The 18373-nt window shown below is 37.6% G+C and overlaps 1 protein-coding gene across 3 annotated transcripts; it reads right to left on the bottom strand.

Moving 5' to 3' along the window:
- Window positions 1-1257: 1257 nt before the first annotated feature.
- On the bottom strand, window positions 1258-18146 carry LOC120203125 (serine/threonine-protein phosphatase 2A 65 kDa regulatory subunit A beta isoform). Of its 3 annotated transcripts, none has more exons than XM_039203476.1 (13): window positions 17969-18146; window positions 17198-17631; window positions 16569-16815; window positions 15581-15693; window positions 14845-14924; window positions 7577-7718; window positions 7376-7456; window positions 7136-7240; window positions 3902-4084; window positions 3484-3576; window positions 2067-2206; window positions 1933-1999; window positions 1258-1640 (listed from the first exon to the last, which is right to left on the bottom strand). In XM_039203476.1, the coding sequence occupies exons 2-13, from the start codon at window positions 17588-17590 to the stop codon at window positions 1524-1526; spliced, it is 1761 nt and encodes a 586-aa protein (XP_039059407.1). In that variant the 5' UTR covers window positions 17591-17631; window positions 17969-18146; the 3' UTR covers window positions 1258-1523. The 3 variants fall into 3 exon arrangements, with proteins under 3 accessions (XP_039059407.1, XP_039059406.1, XP_039059408.1); XM_039203475.1 differs by having other exon boundaries at window positions 17198-17612; window positions 17969-18145; XM_039203477.1 differs by lacking the exons at window positions 17198-17631; window positions 17969-18146 and adding an exon at window positions 17028-17042.
- Between the last annotated feature and the right edge of the window lie 227 nt (window positions 18147-18373).

Below are 18373 nucleotides of genomic sequence, written 5' to 3' on the forward strand. Positions count from 1 at the left end.
AGAAACGATTAGTTGGGCATGTGACGAATGGAAAGGTAAATTCCTTCTTACTACAATCTTAAAGCTCGCATGGACTTCGTTTATCTACTTGATATGGGAGGAGAGAAATAGAAGAATCTATCATCGAGGATCTAGAGAAGTCGATCAAATTCTGTCATCCATCAAAGAGCTAGTCCGAATCCAATTTAGAGGCAAAAATATCAATAAAATATATAAAGTTAATTGTACCTTATGCTATTATTGGGGTATAGACTAACCATTTTTTGTTGTAAGTAATTGGTTATTCCTTATGGGACATTTGTTGTAGCAACTTTGCTCTTTGGATAATAAAAAGCTTACTTATCCAAAAAATAATAATTTGTATAATTTATTTTTCTATTTTGTAAAAGAAAATAAATCATAAAATTTAGTTTCATGTTTTGTAAAAGGAAATAAATCGGATTTAGTTTCCTATTTTGTAAACGAAATAAATCGTTTGATTTATTTTTCTGTTTTATAAAAGGAACTAAATCGCAGAATTTAGTTTCCTGTTTTATAAAAAGAAATAAATCATTAAATTTATTTTCCTGTTTTGTAGCAAGAAATAAATTATAGAATTTTTATTTCTCGTTTTATAAAAGGAAATAAATCGTTTGATTTATTTTCTTTTTTTGGAAAAGAAAATAATATGTTCAATTTATTTTCCTATTTATAAAATAAAATCATAAAATTTAATTTCCTGTTTTGTAAAAGGAAATAAATCTTTGGATTTATTTTCCTATTTTGTAAAAAAGAAATAAATCAAAATAAATAGTTGGATTTATTTTTTTATTTTGTGAAAGAAAATAATTTGTAAAATTCATTTTCTTATTTTGTAAAAAGAAATAAATCATAGTATTTAGTTTCCTATTTTATATCAGGAAATAAATCATTATATTTGTTTACCTATTTTGGAAAAAGAATAATCCATAGAATTTAATTTTATGTTTTATAAAAGGAAATAAATCGTTAAATTTATTTTTCTATTTTGTTAAAAAATCATTGAATTTAGTTTTTTATTTTATAAAAGGAAATAAATCGAAACAAATTGTTTGATATATTTTCCTATTTTTGTAAAAGAAAACAAATCGTATAATTTAATTTCTAGTTTTGTAAAAAAAAAATAGTTAAATTTATTACACTACATCATTCGAGTTCAGATATTTGTAAATAGTACACTCGCTCTCCGTGGATTCAGTTTCTATGAACTCGGATAAAATTTGAAGCCAGATACACAAGTGCAGCGAAAATTAACCCTCAAATATCCATTATTTCTTGCTAGATGTGGGTAGTTCTTTAATTCAGACTTCATCTAATTCAGATTTTACAGAAATCGTCTCCGTTTAATTGTTTGCTTGTTTGAAGCCAATAGTAGTACCCCGTCAAGAACTTGTTTCGATCATTGAGGGGCAAGGCCAGATATAAGTCTAAACAAATTTCTTAACACAAAACAAGTTTGTGCAAAGGAACGCAGCAGAGGAAGTAACAAAAAAAGACTCTTGGACCTAGCACATCATGACCTGATTGCTCGACTCTAGCGCTTGAGTGGCAAAAAACCTCACATCAACGTCAGGATCCTCAGTCAATTCAACCAAGCATGGACGGATTGTCTTCTCCACCACCTGTATCATCATTATTTGCTCATCAATCCAAAAAAATTCAGTTACAATCAACACAAGGTTTATCTGCCTATTTTTCCCCTTTTCATTTGCATACAACATTTCTCTCACCATTTTTTTAGGTAAGCATTTGTTTAAATACATGAGAATCCGGCCTAATATCACGGCCGCCAAACATATACCAAATTTTAGAACCAGGAGAAATTACACTTCGCATTCAACTTGTTTAAGGAAGGGAAACTGATATAACAAATCTACCACGTGACAATTATCAGAGTAAGATAAAATTACTCACAGATTGATCAACAATCGGAATTACTGACTGCAGCACCTTCGCCACGTTAAACTTGATGTTGGGTACCCTGCGTCATGCAATTTTTTATCAAACAAATAAGCTTTCAAATCATACTCCATGTGCAGCGACATTACCTATCTTTTGAAGCATTAATAACCACAGGGAGAAGTTTTGAACAAGTGATGTCTGAGCCCATAACAGGGGCAAGTAGAGAAATTGCATGTAGAATGGTCATCCGATACAGATAATGAGGATTATTAATCATGTCCAAAACCTGTCGATAGAATTACAAAAGATATCCCAATAAGAGACCATCATACTGAGAACCAAAATCTTTTAGATGTCTACTTTTTTCTTCGTTTATTATTTTTTTTTATAGAAGATAGGCCTCATTAAAAAAACCCCTTCATAACCTACATGTTGCATTAGTAACATGAAGGACATAGGAAGGAGGAAAAGAGTGCCTCTGAATTTTATTAATCTGAAACATAACATACAACCAATCCCTAACCACTAACTGCTTACAACATAACACTTAAAACATAACAGTAAAAGCAGAATACCCTTCAGTAATACAAACAAAACACAACACCTTAAGAACCAGAAACATAACCTATAAATCAACCTATACCAGCTTTGGCTAACTCATCCGCTTCCTAATTAGCAGCTCTCAGAATATGTCTTGAAATAATCCCCTTTCCTTCCACAAAAGTAGCTAAATCTCTCACCAAGGACTGAAACAAAGGGTACATAAATCCGGACTTTTAATCCACTTCAAAGCAGTAGTAGAATCCGATTCTAGGATAATCCTCTGACTTTGAAAAGATCCTACTTCTTCAATGAGAATCAACCCTCTTTTGATCGCCAATAGTTCTGCAAGTATAGGAGGACCTCCCCCAATTTTATCTGAAAACGAACCAAGCAGTATACCCCTGGCATCCCTAATCAATCCTCCTATTCCTCCTTTTTCCCCTCCCCTAACCATTGCCCCATCTACATTAAGTTTTAGAAAACCTTCAGGAGGAGGTACCCACCTAGATGAAGAACCCCCTTTTTCTGTCTTCCTGCCAAATCTGCTAGTTTTAAATCCCCCACTAAAGAGTCGAAAGGAATTTTAACATCCTTAAATCTAGCCCCAAACCAAGAAGCAATTCTAAATCGAGCAAGAAAGAACAGCAGCGCAGTATCCACCTTCCCTTTCAGGAAAATTATCTCATTCCTACATTTCCAACCATTTCCTAACCATATCCAGCAATCTTCCTCTAATAATGACACAGTGGTACTATTCAACAAGGAAATAAGCTGCAACCATTGCTCAACCTCCCAATCCACCAAGTTCCTTCTCACTTGAATATCCCACACCCATCCCGAAGCATTGTTCAGCCTAAATTCTGCAACCTTACCCCCTTTGTTATTTGATAGAGCAAAAAGCTTCGGAAACCGATCTTTCAAAGGAACCAGACCCAGCCATACATCATGCCAAAACTCCACTGATTCGCCATTTCTTCGTTTATAATTACAAAAGCACAAAGTAACGTTAAGCAAACAAACCTGTGGAACTATATGCTGCATTGCCCAATCCGGTCCGAATTCTTCAGCCAGGCGTTTCACATTATTAGCAGCAGCATCACGAATGGAATAAACCTACAATATCAACAAAGTCTGCATTATTTTGTACTATCGCAACATTACCTCCTAGTATCACCTCTTAAAGATAGACTGGAAGTCTGTAAACAAAACCCTAAAACAAAGAAAAATGGTTTTAATTTTTCTCCTATTCCACTAGAAAACAATGATTTTAATATAAAATTGGTAAGACCGTCATCCAACTGTCAAATCTTAGATCTGCATGAAGCAATTAAAGATTGACATTGACAGATTTAATTATGATAAAATTAAACTATGATAGAATCATAACGAAAGACGCATGATCCCATTGATTTTTGTTCCCAGACAAAGTTCTTTGCACCTTATCTTTCAACCATTGCATGCAGAGGGCACCAAGTTTGTCATCAAAAAAGGCAACCCCCAACTGACTTGCTAATAAGGGGATGTATTCTATTATCGCAAGCCGAACCCTCCAGTGCCTATCCTCTGCAAGCTCCACAATTGCTGGTAATAGGGACTGGGACAGCAGATCAATTCCAATCACCTGTAACGGCAGCTATATATTAAGCTAAGCTGCATATGAATATAAGAGAGAGAGATACACTAAGATGAGCTTAGCGAAAGTGGTAGGGCACGGTGAGGTTTCAGGAGAGATCCTAGGTCTCGCAACCTCAGTGCTCTTGTTTGAACCAAAAAGTTTATTTGTAACACACCATTAAAGCCAAATCCCGGAGATTCATGTTAGCCAGGAAGAATTTAAACCAAGCATGGAAAAATTTAAACCACTCATTTGTGATTGACAAATTGGCACATAAGCAACCAAAAAGATAAAACATGATTCAATGGCCCTACTTGGTCACTCAATCTAAAAGACTAGTTTACTCGACATTTTAAACCATTAGATGTGACTGAAATTTCTACAATCTGAATCCCTAGCAATAAAAAGGTAAAGCCTACAGCTTTCAGAAGCCTTATGGTTTGGCAAGTAACTTCATGGTTATTTTGGCTAGATCAAAGGGTCACTATTTTATCAATTCTCCCTTGAATAATCCCAGATTGCCGATTTTAGTGAGAGAAGCTTCAGCTTCTCTCTAACTTGGGCGTTTTCAATTTTTAAATTTTTAGTATGGCGAGTAGGGTGAAAAGTTCTGTTCGGAGTAATTGTGTTACGGTGATCATCTTCAATATTCCCGAGTCTTTTCATCATCAAGGTCTTAGGCTTTTTTTCGATAGATATGGTGAGGTCGTTGATTCTTTCATCCCTAATAAAAGGAGCAAGGGAGGAAGTAGGTTTGATTTTGTTCGTTTCTCCAGATTGAAAGACGCGATGACGACTATCAACTGTGCTGATAGATCTAGGATTCAAGGTTTTATGATTAGAGTTTTTATGGCGAGATTTCAACCTCGTGATACTTTCTAGAGAAAGCTTTCTGGTCCAAAACTAGCTGAGGCCAAGGGTAAAGTGGAGGGTGATAGTCATTCAGAGGCTCCCATTGTCGGTGTTGTAGCCGAGGATAAGCTCTCAACTCTCAGAAATTGGTCGGTAGGTTGGTGCAGGAAATTTTTAAAAATGAAAGAGTTGGTTGTTATTATGCACAAGGAAGGCATATTACGTCCGAAGATTATGCGGTTAGGCGGTTTAGTAATTTTAATCATTTTTTAAGATGAAGAGAGTAGGGATTATACCCTAAATAATCAGATTAGGGCGTTGAATAACTGCTTTGACAAAGTGGAAGTGTGGTCGGAAAAGCTTCAGTGCAGCAGCCGTCGGGCTTGGCTTTCATGAAAAGGGGTCCCTCCGTCTGTGTGGAGTCATCTAACCTTCAAAAACATTGCAGACAAATGGGGAGAGCTTATCTCCATCGAGGAAGGGATTTTAAATCCCGGGTCGTTTGATAGGGCTTTGATTCAGATTATTACGAACCGCCAAGCTCGAGTGGAAGAATCCATAGTTTTGAAAGTTGGGGATTGGATCTATTCAGTATATGTTTCTAAGTTTGAACCTTGCTTCAGCCATAATCTGTCTGGGTAGATTCGTACTTGATGGATAAGGAATTTGCCTACCCGGTTTCCACGGAGGGGGATCTAGCTGGTGACTCGCCAGTAAAGCCTCCCGAGAAGGTGGTTTGTGCTGAGGAATCAGGCAGGTGCGTGAGCTCTTTGGAGGAGATGATTTCCGAGCGATGCTCGGAGGATGAAGTCAGACTATTAAGGTGTATGGGGAAAAGAATTAGAGGCAGCAACTTGTCAGGTGAGGATGAGGAGGAAAGGAACATAGGGGAGGATATTATTATGGGTCTAAGGAATATTGTTGCGGAATATTGTTGCTGGTCAGGGGATGGGGCAATAGAAAACCGAGGAAATGGTGGTACACGATGAAGTGCTTGCTGGTCAGGGGATGGGGCTATCGAAATCCGAGAAAGTGGTGGTACATGAGGAAGTGTTAGTTCACGAAAAGAGGGGCAAAAAATGACAGCAGGAAAAGTTGTGAGCATGCACGTGTTTTTGAGGGAAAGAAGGATTATCCTATTCATTTCCCCATGTTGGATGGACGTATAGATTCAAAGGTGGTGGAGGATGAGTTTAATGTGGGCCTTACAAATAAGTGTGCATTCAAAAGATCTAAGGATTATTTAATTGACTTCCCCATTTTGGAAGGGTGTTAGAAACTTAGAGCTTTGGAGGAGAGAAATGCTATTTTTAGTTCTCTTCGAAGTTTTCAAGAAATATTTTCGGCTCACCAAAGGAAGCCTCGTTAAAGTCGAAGCAAGAGTACTCAGAGGAAGGTGCATCGAGGGGAGTTTTTTCTGATCTTGAAGGCTTTAAAGTGGTTTTGATATCGAAACATTATGGCTGTGGAACTTTTGGATCTTTCAGTTGATTCTTTTCTGTTTACTGATTTGGAGTTCGGGGTTTCGGATGGTCTCTGTCGACAAGTCGAGCAAGAAGAGGCAGAAAGGCGGAAGCTGCTTTTTGTTTTTGAATTTGGCTTTTATGGATTGAGTCGGCTGTGATATTCAGCTTCTGTTTTAGTTGTTTTGTTTTTGTGTTGGTTTCTGGGCTATGTTTAGATGTTAAGACTGGTCAGTCTTATTAGTGACGGTTGTTGTAGCTAATATGGTTTTCGATGTGTTAGTGTTGTTGTGTAGGGTCGTTTTCGGTTGTTTGTGGTTGTTTGTTTATGTAGGGGGTGGCGATATGGTTGTATCTTATGGTTAATGAAATGTTAAGGCACTCTTTTCCTCCTTCAGCTGATTAAGGAGCTTTTCTACAAGCTCCTTTAATCAAGAAGGAGGTTTTTAACGAGGCTTTCAATTCCTATAAAAAAAAAAGGGTCACTATTTTCACTTTTACTTTGTTGGAAAATTATTTAGCAAGTCCAATTACAGGCATAAAGCTTCCTTCCTCCTCCCAGACAAACATAGAAAAATACAAGTCTACAATCAGTTTCCGAGATTATGTTTGATAATATATATATATATAAACTATTGAGCATTATCACCAAAAGATGGGGAAAACTGTAAATAGAAGATAGTAAAGAAAATGTTGATATTGTTCTTGATAAAAGATAAATTACATCTTAAAAAATAATCACCTGGTTGACTTGATCAAGCTTGCTAATAATATTCAATCGAACATCTGGAAATTCGTCTTTCAGAAGAGAAAGAAAAATCGGAAGCAATTGCTCAATGGTCGGATCCTACAACCATCAAAGGAGATTATGATATACTCCAAAAAAACAAGGTTTACAACATGCATAGAATGAATGCAATAGAACAGTAAAAAACGATCTTTTCAGGAATCAACATAAAATCCAACCATACAGAATGACTACCTTCCCTAAAACAGGTGCCATTCCCATTATAACTGAGGCCAAAGCAGATCGAACATGCTGGGATGAATCTGTTGATAGTTCCTACAATAGGAAACATTAAATAATTTATTAAATAGCTAGAATGTGTAAAACTAGATGACAGCTACAAACAAAGAAAAAAACTTGGATTACGAAGGCAGAGTATTCTAAGAGCATTTTTACCTTGACACAAGGAAGAATGTGCTGAATAGCTAATTCTGGATTCAGAATTCGGCAAAACTTGGTTACTTTACCAGCAGCAGCTATCCGTACTTCAGCTTCATTATCACGAAGTAAGCGAACATATGCAGGTACTAGGTCAGACCTAAACATGTAAACCTCACAACATCATTTGATGATAAATAATAAACCCATCATCAATAGGCATGTACAAGTGGGATCCATATTATAACCTCAGTAATAAAGTTTCAAGATGTGTGTTAAGGGATTTTTTTAGTCCGTATGGTCAGATTTTGCGGATTTTCATTCCTCGTTTGGTTGAGAATTCTAGTTACAAGTCATCTACGATCGCTTTTGTCCAATTTGCTGATGAGGAAAGTAGGAAGAAAGCAATCCAGTTTGTGAATGGGAAGTGGTTAGATGGGAGGAGAATCTCTGTTGGGGTTCCTAAATATCAGAAGCCAAAAAGGAGGGAGGTCGTTGATGGGAACAAGTAGTTGGTGATCAAGTCAGGAAAGCAGGTTGCCTCTTATTATGGGAGGAATGCTCAGTCGATGAATTTCTTCAGGGACGGCAGATTGTTTAAGGAGGTGCTGAAGTCTGATTTCAACCAGAGAAGAGTACAAGTGTCAGGGTTAAATGTGGAAGGAATCAAACAGAAAGCAAGTGGAGTGAGAAATGTCTGGATTCAGAAAGACAATTTGGAATGGGTTAAACGTTCATTATCTGGGATTATGAAGCCTTCTTGTGAGTACGAGCTGATTATGGAAGTGTTGCAGAGTGAGGGAAGGGGAGTTCAGGTGTCGAGATGGGGCTATGCTTGGAAGGCTTGCATTATCACATTTGACTCGGTTGATGACTTCTCATTTGTTTGGGAGAATAAGAAGGATGAACTGTCCTGATGTTTTGACTGGTTGGCTCCAGTTCTGAATGAAAATGGAGTTCCTTTGGCTTTGTGTCAGATAGAATTGCATGGTTTGCCTTTACTGTGCTGGAATGAGGCTTTCTTGGAGAAACTTGCTGGGGTCTGGGGAAGGTTTATCTATTTTAAGGAAGAATCAATGAACAGATCTGACCTCTCGCTGGCAGAAGTTCTGCTCAGGGTGGAGAGTCCTTTTGATGTTCCTGAATCGGTTATTGTAGGTTCTTATGGTAGATCATTTAAAGTCAAGATTCAACTCCTCTGGTTGAACCAACACAGAACCCAAAGAAATCTTGGTTGAACGTTGGTCAGCATTGTGGTGGGAATGGTGTTAGTGGGGGACAGGCTTCATCGAGCAAGTCAAAAGCAGGAACATCCCTGTATGGCCTGTCAGGTTCTCTGGAAAATTGGGGGTCTGGGACTGAGGGAATTTTTTTTCTCGGATGTAAAGGCTCATCCTGATGACAATGTGGACTCTCTCTCTCCTTCTAAGATTTTATGTCCTTCTGGGCCTGCTTATAACTTAAATTGGATTGGGGATCAACCCAATTTTAGTTCTGCCAAGCCTATGCATGTTGTAGATGATGGCATTTATAGCCTGGTGAGGTCTACTTTGAGGGGGGAGGAAGTTTTGGTACCTGGTGATCAGGGGTTCGATTCGGGTTCTGAGCAGTCTGTTGGGCAGAGAAGTTTTCAAGGGGATCAGGACTTAGGTCCTCTAATGCACTTGGGTGTACAGAGGGATTGTGCTTCTGCCGACCAACCGATCGGATCAAAGAAGATGAAGAAGATAATGGAGGCCGAATTGTGTTCCCTTAAGGAGGGTAGTTTCTCTAATTCGAGTGTAAGGGAACGAATTATGGTACTAGGTGATGGATCCAGTTCTGGAACAAATAGGAAGGGTATCAAGGTAGCAAAGGAGAACAAGCTGGCTTCTTCAGTGTATCCAGTTCAGGTCCGCTCCATGTCAAAATTCTTTTCTAATCGGAGAAGGTTAAAAATTGCATCATGTCATTCAGGAAGTGAGTGTTCGGAGGATGAAGTGGATATAAGTTTTTTTGATAGAGTTTATAGTAGGGTGATTAAGAGCTTGGTCAGGGAATCTTTGGATCATGACAGGGTGGCCTCTTAGATGTCGCAAGAGTCTGTTCAAGCTAGGATCGAAGCTGCCGCTACGAGGGAGGTTTGTGACATGCTGGGAATTTCTTTCAAAGGGGGGCAACAGGCCTTAGAAGAAGAGATTTTCAGGTTACAGATGAAGGGGTCTGGAGACGGTTTTTGACTATTCTCCTTGGTTGGACTGTGGTGTTTTATAGTACCTTTTTTAAATGACTAATTTTAAAATTATATCATGGAATGTTAAGGGGCTTGGGAAAAGAGAGAAAATCAGAGCAGTGGCTAGACTTGTGAATAGAGAGAAGCCAATCATCCTGTTTCTGCAGGAAACTAAACTGAATGTTTGCCGAAGCGGATTAAGCAGGAAGCTCGGGGGCAATTTGTTGAGAGGTGGTAGTTTCTCTCCAGCTGAAGGTTCTGCAGGTGGCTTGATGTGTTTATGGAATGAGGATTTGTTTGAGGAGAGTACAGAACTTATTCACAAAAGATTTATGGCATTATCTGGGAAGTTCAAGATGAGTAATTTTGAATGTGTTATGATTAATGTGTATGGTCCTTCTGTAGAGGCTGACAGAGGAGTTTTTCAGGGATTTGATGTGTTTTGTGCAAAGTATGAATTTACCTGTCTGTTTAGGGGGGATTTCAATGCTTATTTGGGGTTACTGAGGAGAAGTATGGTTTTACCCAAAATTGGCACTCCATGGAGCTGTTTAGGTCTTTTATACAGCTCCTTAATCTGATGGATTTTTCGTTAGTAGGGGGGAGATTCACATGGCGTAATTTTAGAGAATCCCCCACTTGGGTAAGGCTGGACAGATTTTTTATAAGTAGTTCCTTTTTAAACAAATTCCCTAAGGTGATTCAAAATATGCTACCCAAATCCCTCTCGGATCACAATCCAGTGACGTTGATAGAAGAATGCAAGAATTGGGGTCCAAAGCCGTTTCGCTTTTTTAACTACTTGCTAGAGGAAGATGGGTTTGCGGGGGTGGTTGAAAATTCTTTGTTAAATGTTAGGAACGATAATAGTTGTACGGGTTTGTTTTCTATTCTTAAAGGAACTAAGAAGGCCATTCGGTCCTGGCCTAGGAGCAACCAGAGGGGGTTTTCTGAAGTTATTGCAGATCTAGAAGCCAAAATTAATGGCCTGGAGTTGAAGCTACAAGATGGGGGCATCTCTAGTCAAGAAAGGGACCTACTAATTCTGTCCAGGAAGGAACTGTGGAACCTGCATAGGAAGGAGGAGAGTGTTTGGTTTCAGAAGTCAAGAGCGAAGTGGATTAATGATGGGGATAGGAACACTAAGTTTTTTCACTTTTGTGCGCTTAATAGAAATAGAATTAACTCCATTTCAGCATTGAAGTTGGCTGATGATGTTACAGACCCGGAGCAGTTGAAATGCTTTATTTTTTAATATTTCAAGGTCAACTATAACTCTAAAGCTACTCTTGAGGTGGAGGAATTAAATCTCAATTTTGCTAAATTGACAAATGACCAAATGAAGTTTCTTGAAGGGAAATTTGTAGAACAGGAAGTGTGGGAGGCTGTTTTTCATTCGGATAGCGCCAAAGCACCGGGTCCAGATGGCTACACGATAGGTTTTTTAAAAAGTTCTGGCCAAGTTTGAAGGATTATATTATGAAATTTGCTGATGATTTTCATAATGGAAGGAATTGGGAACATGGGGTCAATCATGCGTTCATAACCTTGATCCCTAAGGTCCTTAATCCGGAAGTTATTGAAGATTACAGACCTATTAGCCTAGTAGGCAGTCTGTATACAATAATTTCTAGAGTGCTTTCTAGAAGGATAAGTTCAGTTATTAAAGATATTGTAAGTCCTTCACAGTTTACCTTTGTTCCTGGAAGGCAGTTAATTGACTGTGCTTTTATAGCTAATGAGGCCATTGATTTTTGGAGAAAAATGAAGAGGAAAGGTGTTGTTTTCAAGGTTGACTTTCGGAGAGCATATGACTCGGTGGAATGGCCGATTCTATTGAGATTATTGAAAATGATGGGTTTTGGAGAGAGGTGGATTTCATGGATTAATTTGTGCATCTCTTCTGCCTCTATCTTCGTTCTTGTGAATGGTTCTCCTACAGCAGAATTTAAGATGGGCAAAGGACTAAGACAAGGATGCAGTTTGTCTCCTCTGTTGTTTAATTTGGTAGGGGAATTATTGAATTTAATGCTTATTAAGGTTGTGGAATGTGGTCTGTTTGAAGGGTTCAGTGTCGGTAGGGAGGACAATCCTTTCCGTTTGACTCATTTGCAGTTTGCAGATGATTTAATTTTATTCTGCAGGGATTCTCCTACTCAGATCCTTAATATTATGAGAGTTTTGCGGATTTTCAGTTTAATGTTAGGGCTGCATCTTAATTTATCCAAGAGCAAACTGTTTGGTGTCAATTTGGATGAGGATATTCTTAAGGATTGGGCCTATGCTGTAGGCTGTGGGGTGGGGGTTTTCCCTATGAAATACCTTGGTTTACCGATAGGAACTAACAAAAATTCAGAGCTGCTGTGGGAACCAGTAATCCAGAAATTTAACACCAAACTAGCTGGCTAGAAAGCTTCTACTTTATCGATGGCAGGAAGGTTGGTGTTAGTGAAGGCAGTTCTGTCATCATTGTCGATTTCTTACCTCTCTATGTTCAAAATTCCGCTTAAGATAAGTAACAAGCTGAATTCTTTGATGGCTAAATTCCTCTGGGGAGATAGTTTCAACAAGAGACGGATTCATTGGGTTAATTGGAAAACGTTGTGTCAACCTTATGAGAAGGGTGGATTGGGAGTCTTGAATTTGTCTATGGTGAATAGAGTGTTACTTGGGAAGTGGGTTTGGAAGTTTGCAAATGAAAAAGACTCACAGTGGAAGAAGATGATTTGTTGTAAACACAATACCTCTAACTAATCTTTATAGATTAATAAGGTTGTTAATTCACAAGATTCTTGGATTTGGAGAAGAATTGTGAACAATTACGAGAAAAATGATGATATAGGAGTGTGTTTGAGGTCTAATTCGAAGATTCAAGTGGGGAATGGAAGATCAATTGATTTCTAGAATGATGTATGGGTTAATAATTCTAACTTAAAAGAACAATTCCCTAGGATCTTTGCCTTATCGACCAATAAATGGGGCAAAGCTGTGGAGTTTGGTTGTTATGGAAATGGTCGTTGGGTTTGGAATATTCAACTTAGGAGGAATTTGTGCGACTGGGAATTGGATCAATGGATTTCCTTAATGTCGCTGATTGATAATATTGATCTGAAGGATTCTGTTGATGATTTTATGTCTTGGTCAGGGAAGGGTGATGGCATTTTCTCGGTTAAGTCATGTAGAGTAGGGATGGTAACGGGCCGGGTTCGGGCCGGGTATTGGTCCCCCCGTCCCCGTCCCCGTTTAAAAAATTTGTACCCGTCCCTGCTTAAAAAACCGCGAGGATTTAACCGGGGATCCCCATCGGGTAATCGGGGAAAACCGCGGGGAAACGGGTATCCCCGTTTTGCATAAACGGTTATTTAAACGAGTATCGGGCCGGGTATCGGGACGGGTATATATATTTAAATTAAATATATAAATATTATATATTTTTTTTAATTTAATTTAAATTTATTAATATTATATATATATATATATATAAAATAATTATTTTTAATATTTATCGGGTCGGGTATCGGGCCGGGTAATCGGGTAATCGGGGCGGGGATTACTAAACCCGTCCCAGTCCCCGTTTAACATAAACGGTTTTTCCCCATCTCTGTCCCCGTTTAGCATAAACGGTTTTTCCCCGTCCCTGTTTAATTCGACTTTCGATTTTCCCCGTTAGGTTCGGGTTTTTTTGCCATCCCTAATGTAGAGCAGCTCTCTCGTGTAGTTCAGGGGGACTTTTCAGTGGAACAAGTGGGTTTGGCCTAGACTGGCACCTCCAAAAGTCGAAACATTCCTATGGCAGTTGTCTCACCTAAAATTAGCTGTTAGAGTGGATTTAAAGAAAAGAGGCATTCCTTTGGATGTACTACTATGCCCTCTTTGTCATAAAGAGGATGAAACAATGCAACATCTCTTTTTACTATGTACTGTTGCTTGGGATTTGTGGAATAGGTTCGTTAGGTTATGGGAGCTTTCTATAGTTTTGCCCAATGATCCCCGGTCTTTATTAGCCTCTTGGTCTTTTCTAAGGTCATCATCTACTATATGGAGTTTTATCCCGGGAGTGGTGTTGTGGTCGTTATGGAAGGCGAGGAACTCAGTGGTGTTTGAAAACTGGATTTTTGACAGTTCTATAATGTTCTTCATTTGCAGGTTCAGGCTGGCCAAATGGTTTCTAGCTAAATTTCCTAAGGTAAATATTCAGGTTGATCTTTTAATAGGGGATCCTTTGTTGGCAGACAGGATCTCAGTTAAGCCTCTATATAAGAAGAAGGATCAGCGATGGTTTGCAGGGTCTAATTGGTGGATTGTTGAAAGATTCGAATGGCTCTACTTTAATTTCCTTTTCTAATGCTACGGGACCAGGCCCTCCTGTGTTTGCTGAATTGAAAGCTATCAAGCAAGGCATTGATTTCTTTCTTTCTTCTGAATGGGTGTTGAAGGGCAGACTAATTTTAGAGACTGATTGCAAAAAAACAGTGGATTGGATTTTGAAGACTGTTGCTGCCCCATCGTTTTTTAGTTCTTTGGTTGGGGAGATTGGGGCTTTAGTTTCTGCTAGAGATATTTTGGTTAGGCAGATTCCTAGGTCTTGTAATTGGGAGGCTGACAAGTTAGCCAAGGAGGGGATTGGTTGATTGCTTTTTGTAGTTTACTGGGTTTGTTATGTTTATTCTGGTGGTGTTTTATAATCTGTAATCTTATGTAAGTTTGGGTTATTAATAAAATGGGGTACTCTTTTCCTCCTTCGATAGCTGCCTCTTTACAAGAGGCAACTATGAGGGTGGTTTTTAATGAGGCCTCCTATTCCTATCAAAAAAAATAAACCCATCACTAAGATTACGTTCATTCAAAGAAAATGCTAATAAAAATAACTTCCGAATGACCAAAGCATGATAATTGATAGATAACCTAAGACAATAGCATCAAATTCCAATTAAATAGAAAGGACACAAGCAAATTCATCAGTAGAGATCAAGGGAACACGAAGAATGAAAAATGGATTTCTGAAACAGGGATAACTACATCAGTCAGAAAGCACAAAATATAATGATTATTGCCACATGATTTTAGAGATTACCGGGTAGGCTCAGGTCCAACAGCTTCACACAGCTCATATAATTGATTGGCAACCATGTAACGGACACGCCAAGACTTGTCCTAGAACTCCAAGTAATACCGTTTCAAAAGATACTCATATACAAATTACCAAACTGAAGAATGGTAGAAGGGAAAGAAAAAAAAAAAGAAAGAAAGGTAAAAATGAATTAAGTGAACAATAATTTCCATTTAATTTCACTTCAAATTTGTGAGAATTGAGAAGAACCAGATATAATGACTTAAATTAACTAGAAACTATGCAAAATATTTGCACCAAACATAAAACAAGGATACATTCTACAAACTGAACAAATGATAGTTAAGTAAAAAAACATTGAACAAATGATATGAGACATTCCACTAGAGCAGTGAAACACAGATTGAAGGCCCTCATGACAAAATGGTAACCATGTTACTTGTGATGGAATCATAGAGAGTGATAATACGTTTCATTCAAAGATATCTGGAACTTTTTTACAGATGCAATATTGGTTATGCCAGCAAGATGAACAATGACACTAGTGCTTTTTAAAACAGCTGAGATACAAGAATATCGTGCGTTCAGAATAACAGTGGCTAAGTTTCATTTTCAACTTTAGAGGAATGGGTGAAAAGTTCCAACTTCCAACCTCCTCAATACCTACATTGTGATAGAGGGGAGACATGCCTTTCATAAGTTTTCTAGAGATGCAATGAACTTATACAACAGGATCTACCTGTGAGAAATTGACAATGACAGGGAGAATATGTGCGACACAATCTTGGGGCTCTAACAACTTTCCAAGAGCAGCACAACCCTCAACAGCCAATAGGCGAACAGAATCTTGATCTGCAGGGATGAAAAAGGAGAAAATAAGTTTTCCAAACCCTGCAAGTATGAACTTCAGAACAAGACCGGAAAACTGAACATGCACACTAGAATACATGAGCATGTAAAAACAGTGATAAGTTACAGAGATTCAGGGTGGTTACTTAAGCATTCAAAATAGATAAATTTCATCATTATTTGACAAGTGTTTCAAATGAAGCAGAAAAAAAGGTTATTGAGGCCTGTGTTGGTAAAACTGCTCAAATGTACTACTCCCTCTGTCCCATTAAATCTGTCCCTTACTGACTTTTTTTTGTCAATTTTTTTTAACTATGACTCATTTTTATTTAAATTTTATTATTGATAAAAATATGAAAAAATATATTTTAAAAACCTTCAATCAAGTAGTTTTTAAATATATATTTTATAAAATTTAATTTTTAAAAATATATTTAAAATAATCATGGTCAAAGGTTAAAAATTTTGACTTTTAAAAAGTCAATGAGGGATAAATTTAATGGAATGGAGGGAGTATGATATAATTCTTTGGGTGACAGCCCACAGCCATTGCTCATAGACAACAAACCTTGAAGTTATCAAAATACAAAGAAAGTAACCAAATCGCAAATGGCCTGTTTTCTTCTTTTTTTAATACAAGAAAAGGAACATTCCTTAGAAGTAAACTGATAACTATCCCTTCCCCATTTCCCTTCCAACAAGTTTAAACCTAAAACCATCCTCTCTGAAGGAAGAAAAGCATCATAAAGGCCAATAAGTTCACCCCTCATGATTCTAACAAGTATTGTTTAACTCAAATCACACATCTTGCACTTTTATCCATATAATGTATTTTAAAGCATATATTCAACAATGGTTAGATTAGGTAATCTACATACCATCCTGTGTCAAGTCATCAAACATAGACATGATATCGACCTTCAAGTGAGGTGCTTCTACAGTAGCAGCAAATTTTCCAAGATTGGTCGCAGCAGATCTCCTAACCATGGGCATGTCATCTTGGCATAGCTGACTGTATATCGCTCTTAATTCAGTTTTCAGTGCCTCAGGAGCACTAGGGTATGCAATCTGAAACAATCCACATGAGGAAACTCGCGCTGTAAACCATTCACCAGCAGCCAATCTCTGAAAGTTTGACAACCACATTCAAATGAACTGTGATCCTATTTTTAATTCTAAATAACATATTACTTAGGATTACAGCTAAAAGCTAATGTAAACATATATTAAGAATAACATGTCTTAGTCAATAGTTTACAGCAGACCAGCACGATATTTTGAAGAACATGACCTAGTCATTGATCAAATACATGTAGTTCCTTGTTGCAATATCTTACCTCATCTTCCTTAAGAAATAGAAAAGAAGGTAGGAAAACTATATCATGCATCCAGATTGCAACACATCCACAGTTTAACTTCCTGACTTCAATCTCAATAAGCATGTAAAACAATTGAATATATAATACATTATGCATAAGAAAAATGGTAACACAAATCAGAAACCAACCTTCACTAATGGAATAAAATACTCAACTAAGTCCTGCTCCCTCATCTGTGCACCAATTCTACACAATGATTCCACAGCCTTGTCCCTCACACAAGTTTCCTCAACAGTGCAAAGAGTCTCCAATGGTGGTAACAATACATTAGCATGTTCCACACCTCCAACATAAGGAATGAAAACTCCCAATTCCTCTGCCATGGCAAGGAGAACTTCATCATCATCATCATTGTTCTCGCCGAGAAAAGGAATCAATTCCTTCCGTGTCCTCTCTTCTCCAAGTGCCCGTGCAATAGTAGAGAGCCTACGGATCGAGTTCAAACGAAGCTGGATATCTTCATTCTTGAGCTCATCAATCAACACCGCAATGGGATACAAAGGCTCATCAATCATTGCCATGTTACCTTGGAAGATTTTACACCTAAAAAAGTGTCAATAAACTCAAAATGATTAATAACAGTTAAGAAAGGAACAACAACGTTACCTAAGTCAATTTTACACCTTTTCCTTCTTTTTCTAAGCAGTAAAGCAGAGGGTTAGAGAGTGAGAGTGAGAGGAGAGATATAAACCAAGCACTAATTGCAAAAAAATTGGATCAGAAGAAACCCTAATAAATGCTAAAATATAGTGAACCAATCTATAAAAAAACTCGAAAACGAGACATGAAAAATCTTGAAAGAAGAATTCGGCTAAAGCTGAAAACGATCGAGAAGAAGATCTATAAAGCCGATAACAAAAGTTTCTTACAGTGAAAAGAACAAGGAGAAACTAGAGTACCTTTCAAGGGTTTCGAGTTAACAGCGAGACTGTTTGAGGACCGATCTGATCTTTTAGCGGATAAACTAAGAGACAGAGATTGATCTGTAAAATATGGTAGATTTGTTCAATTCAGAGTTTTTTCTTTGTTTTCTTTTCTTGTCAATTAATTTGCGGTAAACTAGTCGACACCACAACTTTTTCGCTTTTCTTTGTTCTTAAGTATCCAAACCGGTTGCTTCAACGTTTTTACATTAATCACGATTTAAACAACCTTTACAAATACTTATAAATTTAAGGGTCAAGTATAAAAATAGTACTCAAATTTTTAGGGTGCTTACATTTTAACTACCAACTTTTGAAAATTATAATATTATTATCAAACTTTTAGTTTGTTTCCATAAGGTTCATGCCATTTCCTCTTTT

Source organism: Hibiscus syriacus, unplaced genomic scaffold, assembly GCF_006381635.1.
Source record: "Hibiscus syriacus cultivar Baekdansim isolate YM2019G1 unplaced genomic scaffold, ASM638163v2 tig00009024_pilon, whole genome shotgun sequence".
Classification (NCBI taxonomy): Eukaryota; Viridiplantae; Streptophyta; class Magnoliopsida; order Malvales; family Malvaceae; genus Hibiscus; species Hibiscus syriacus.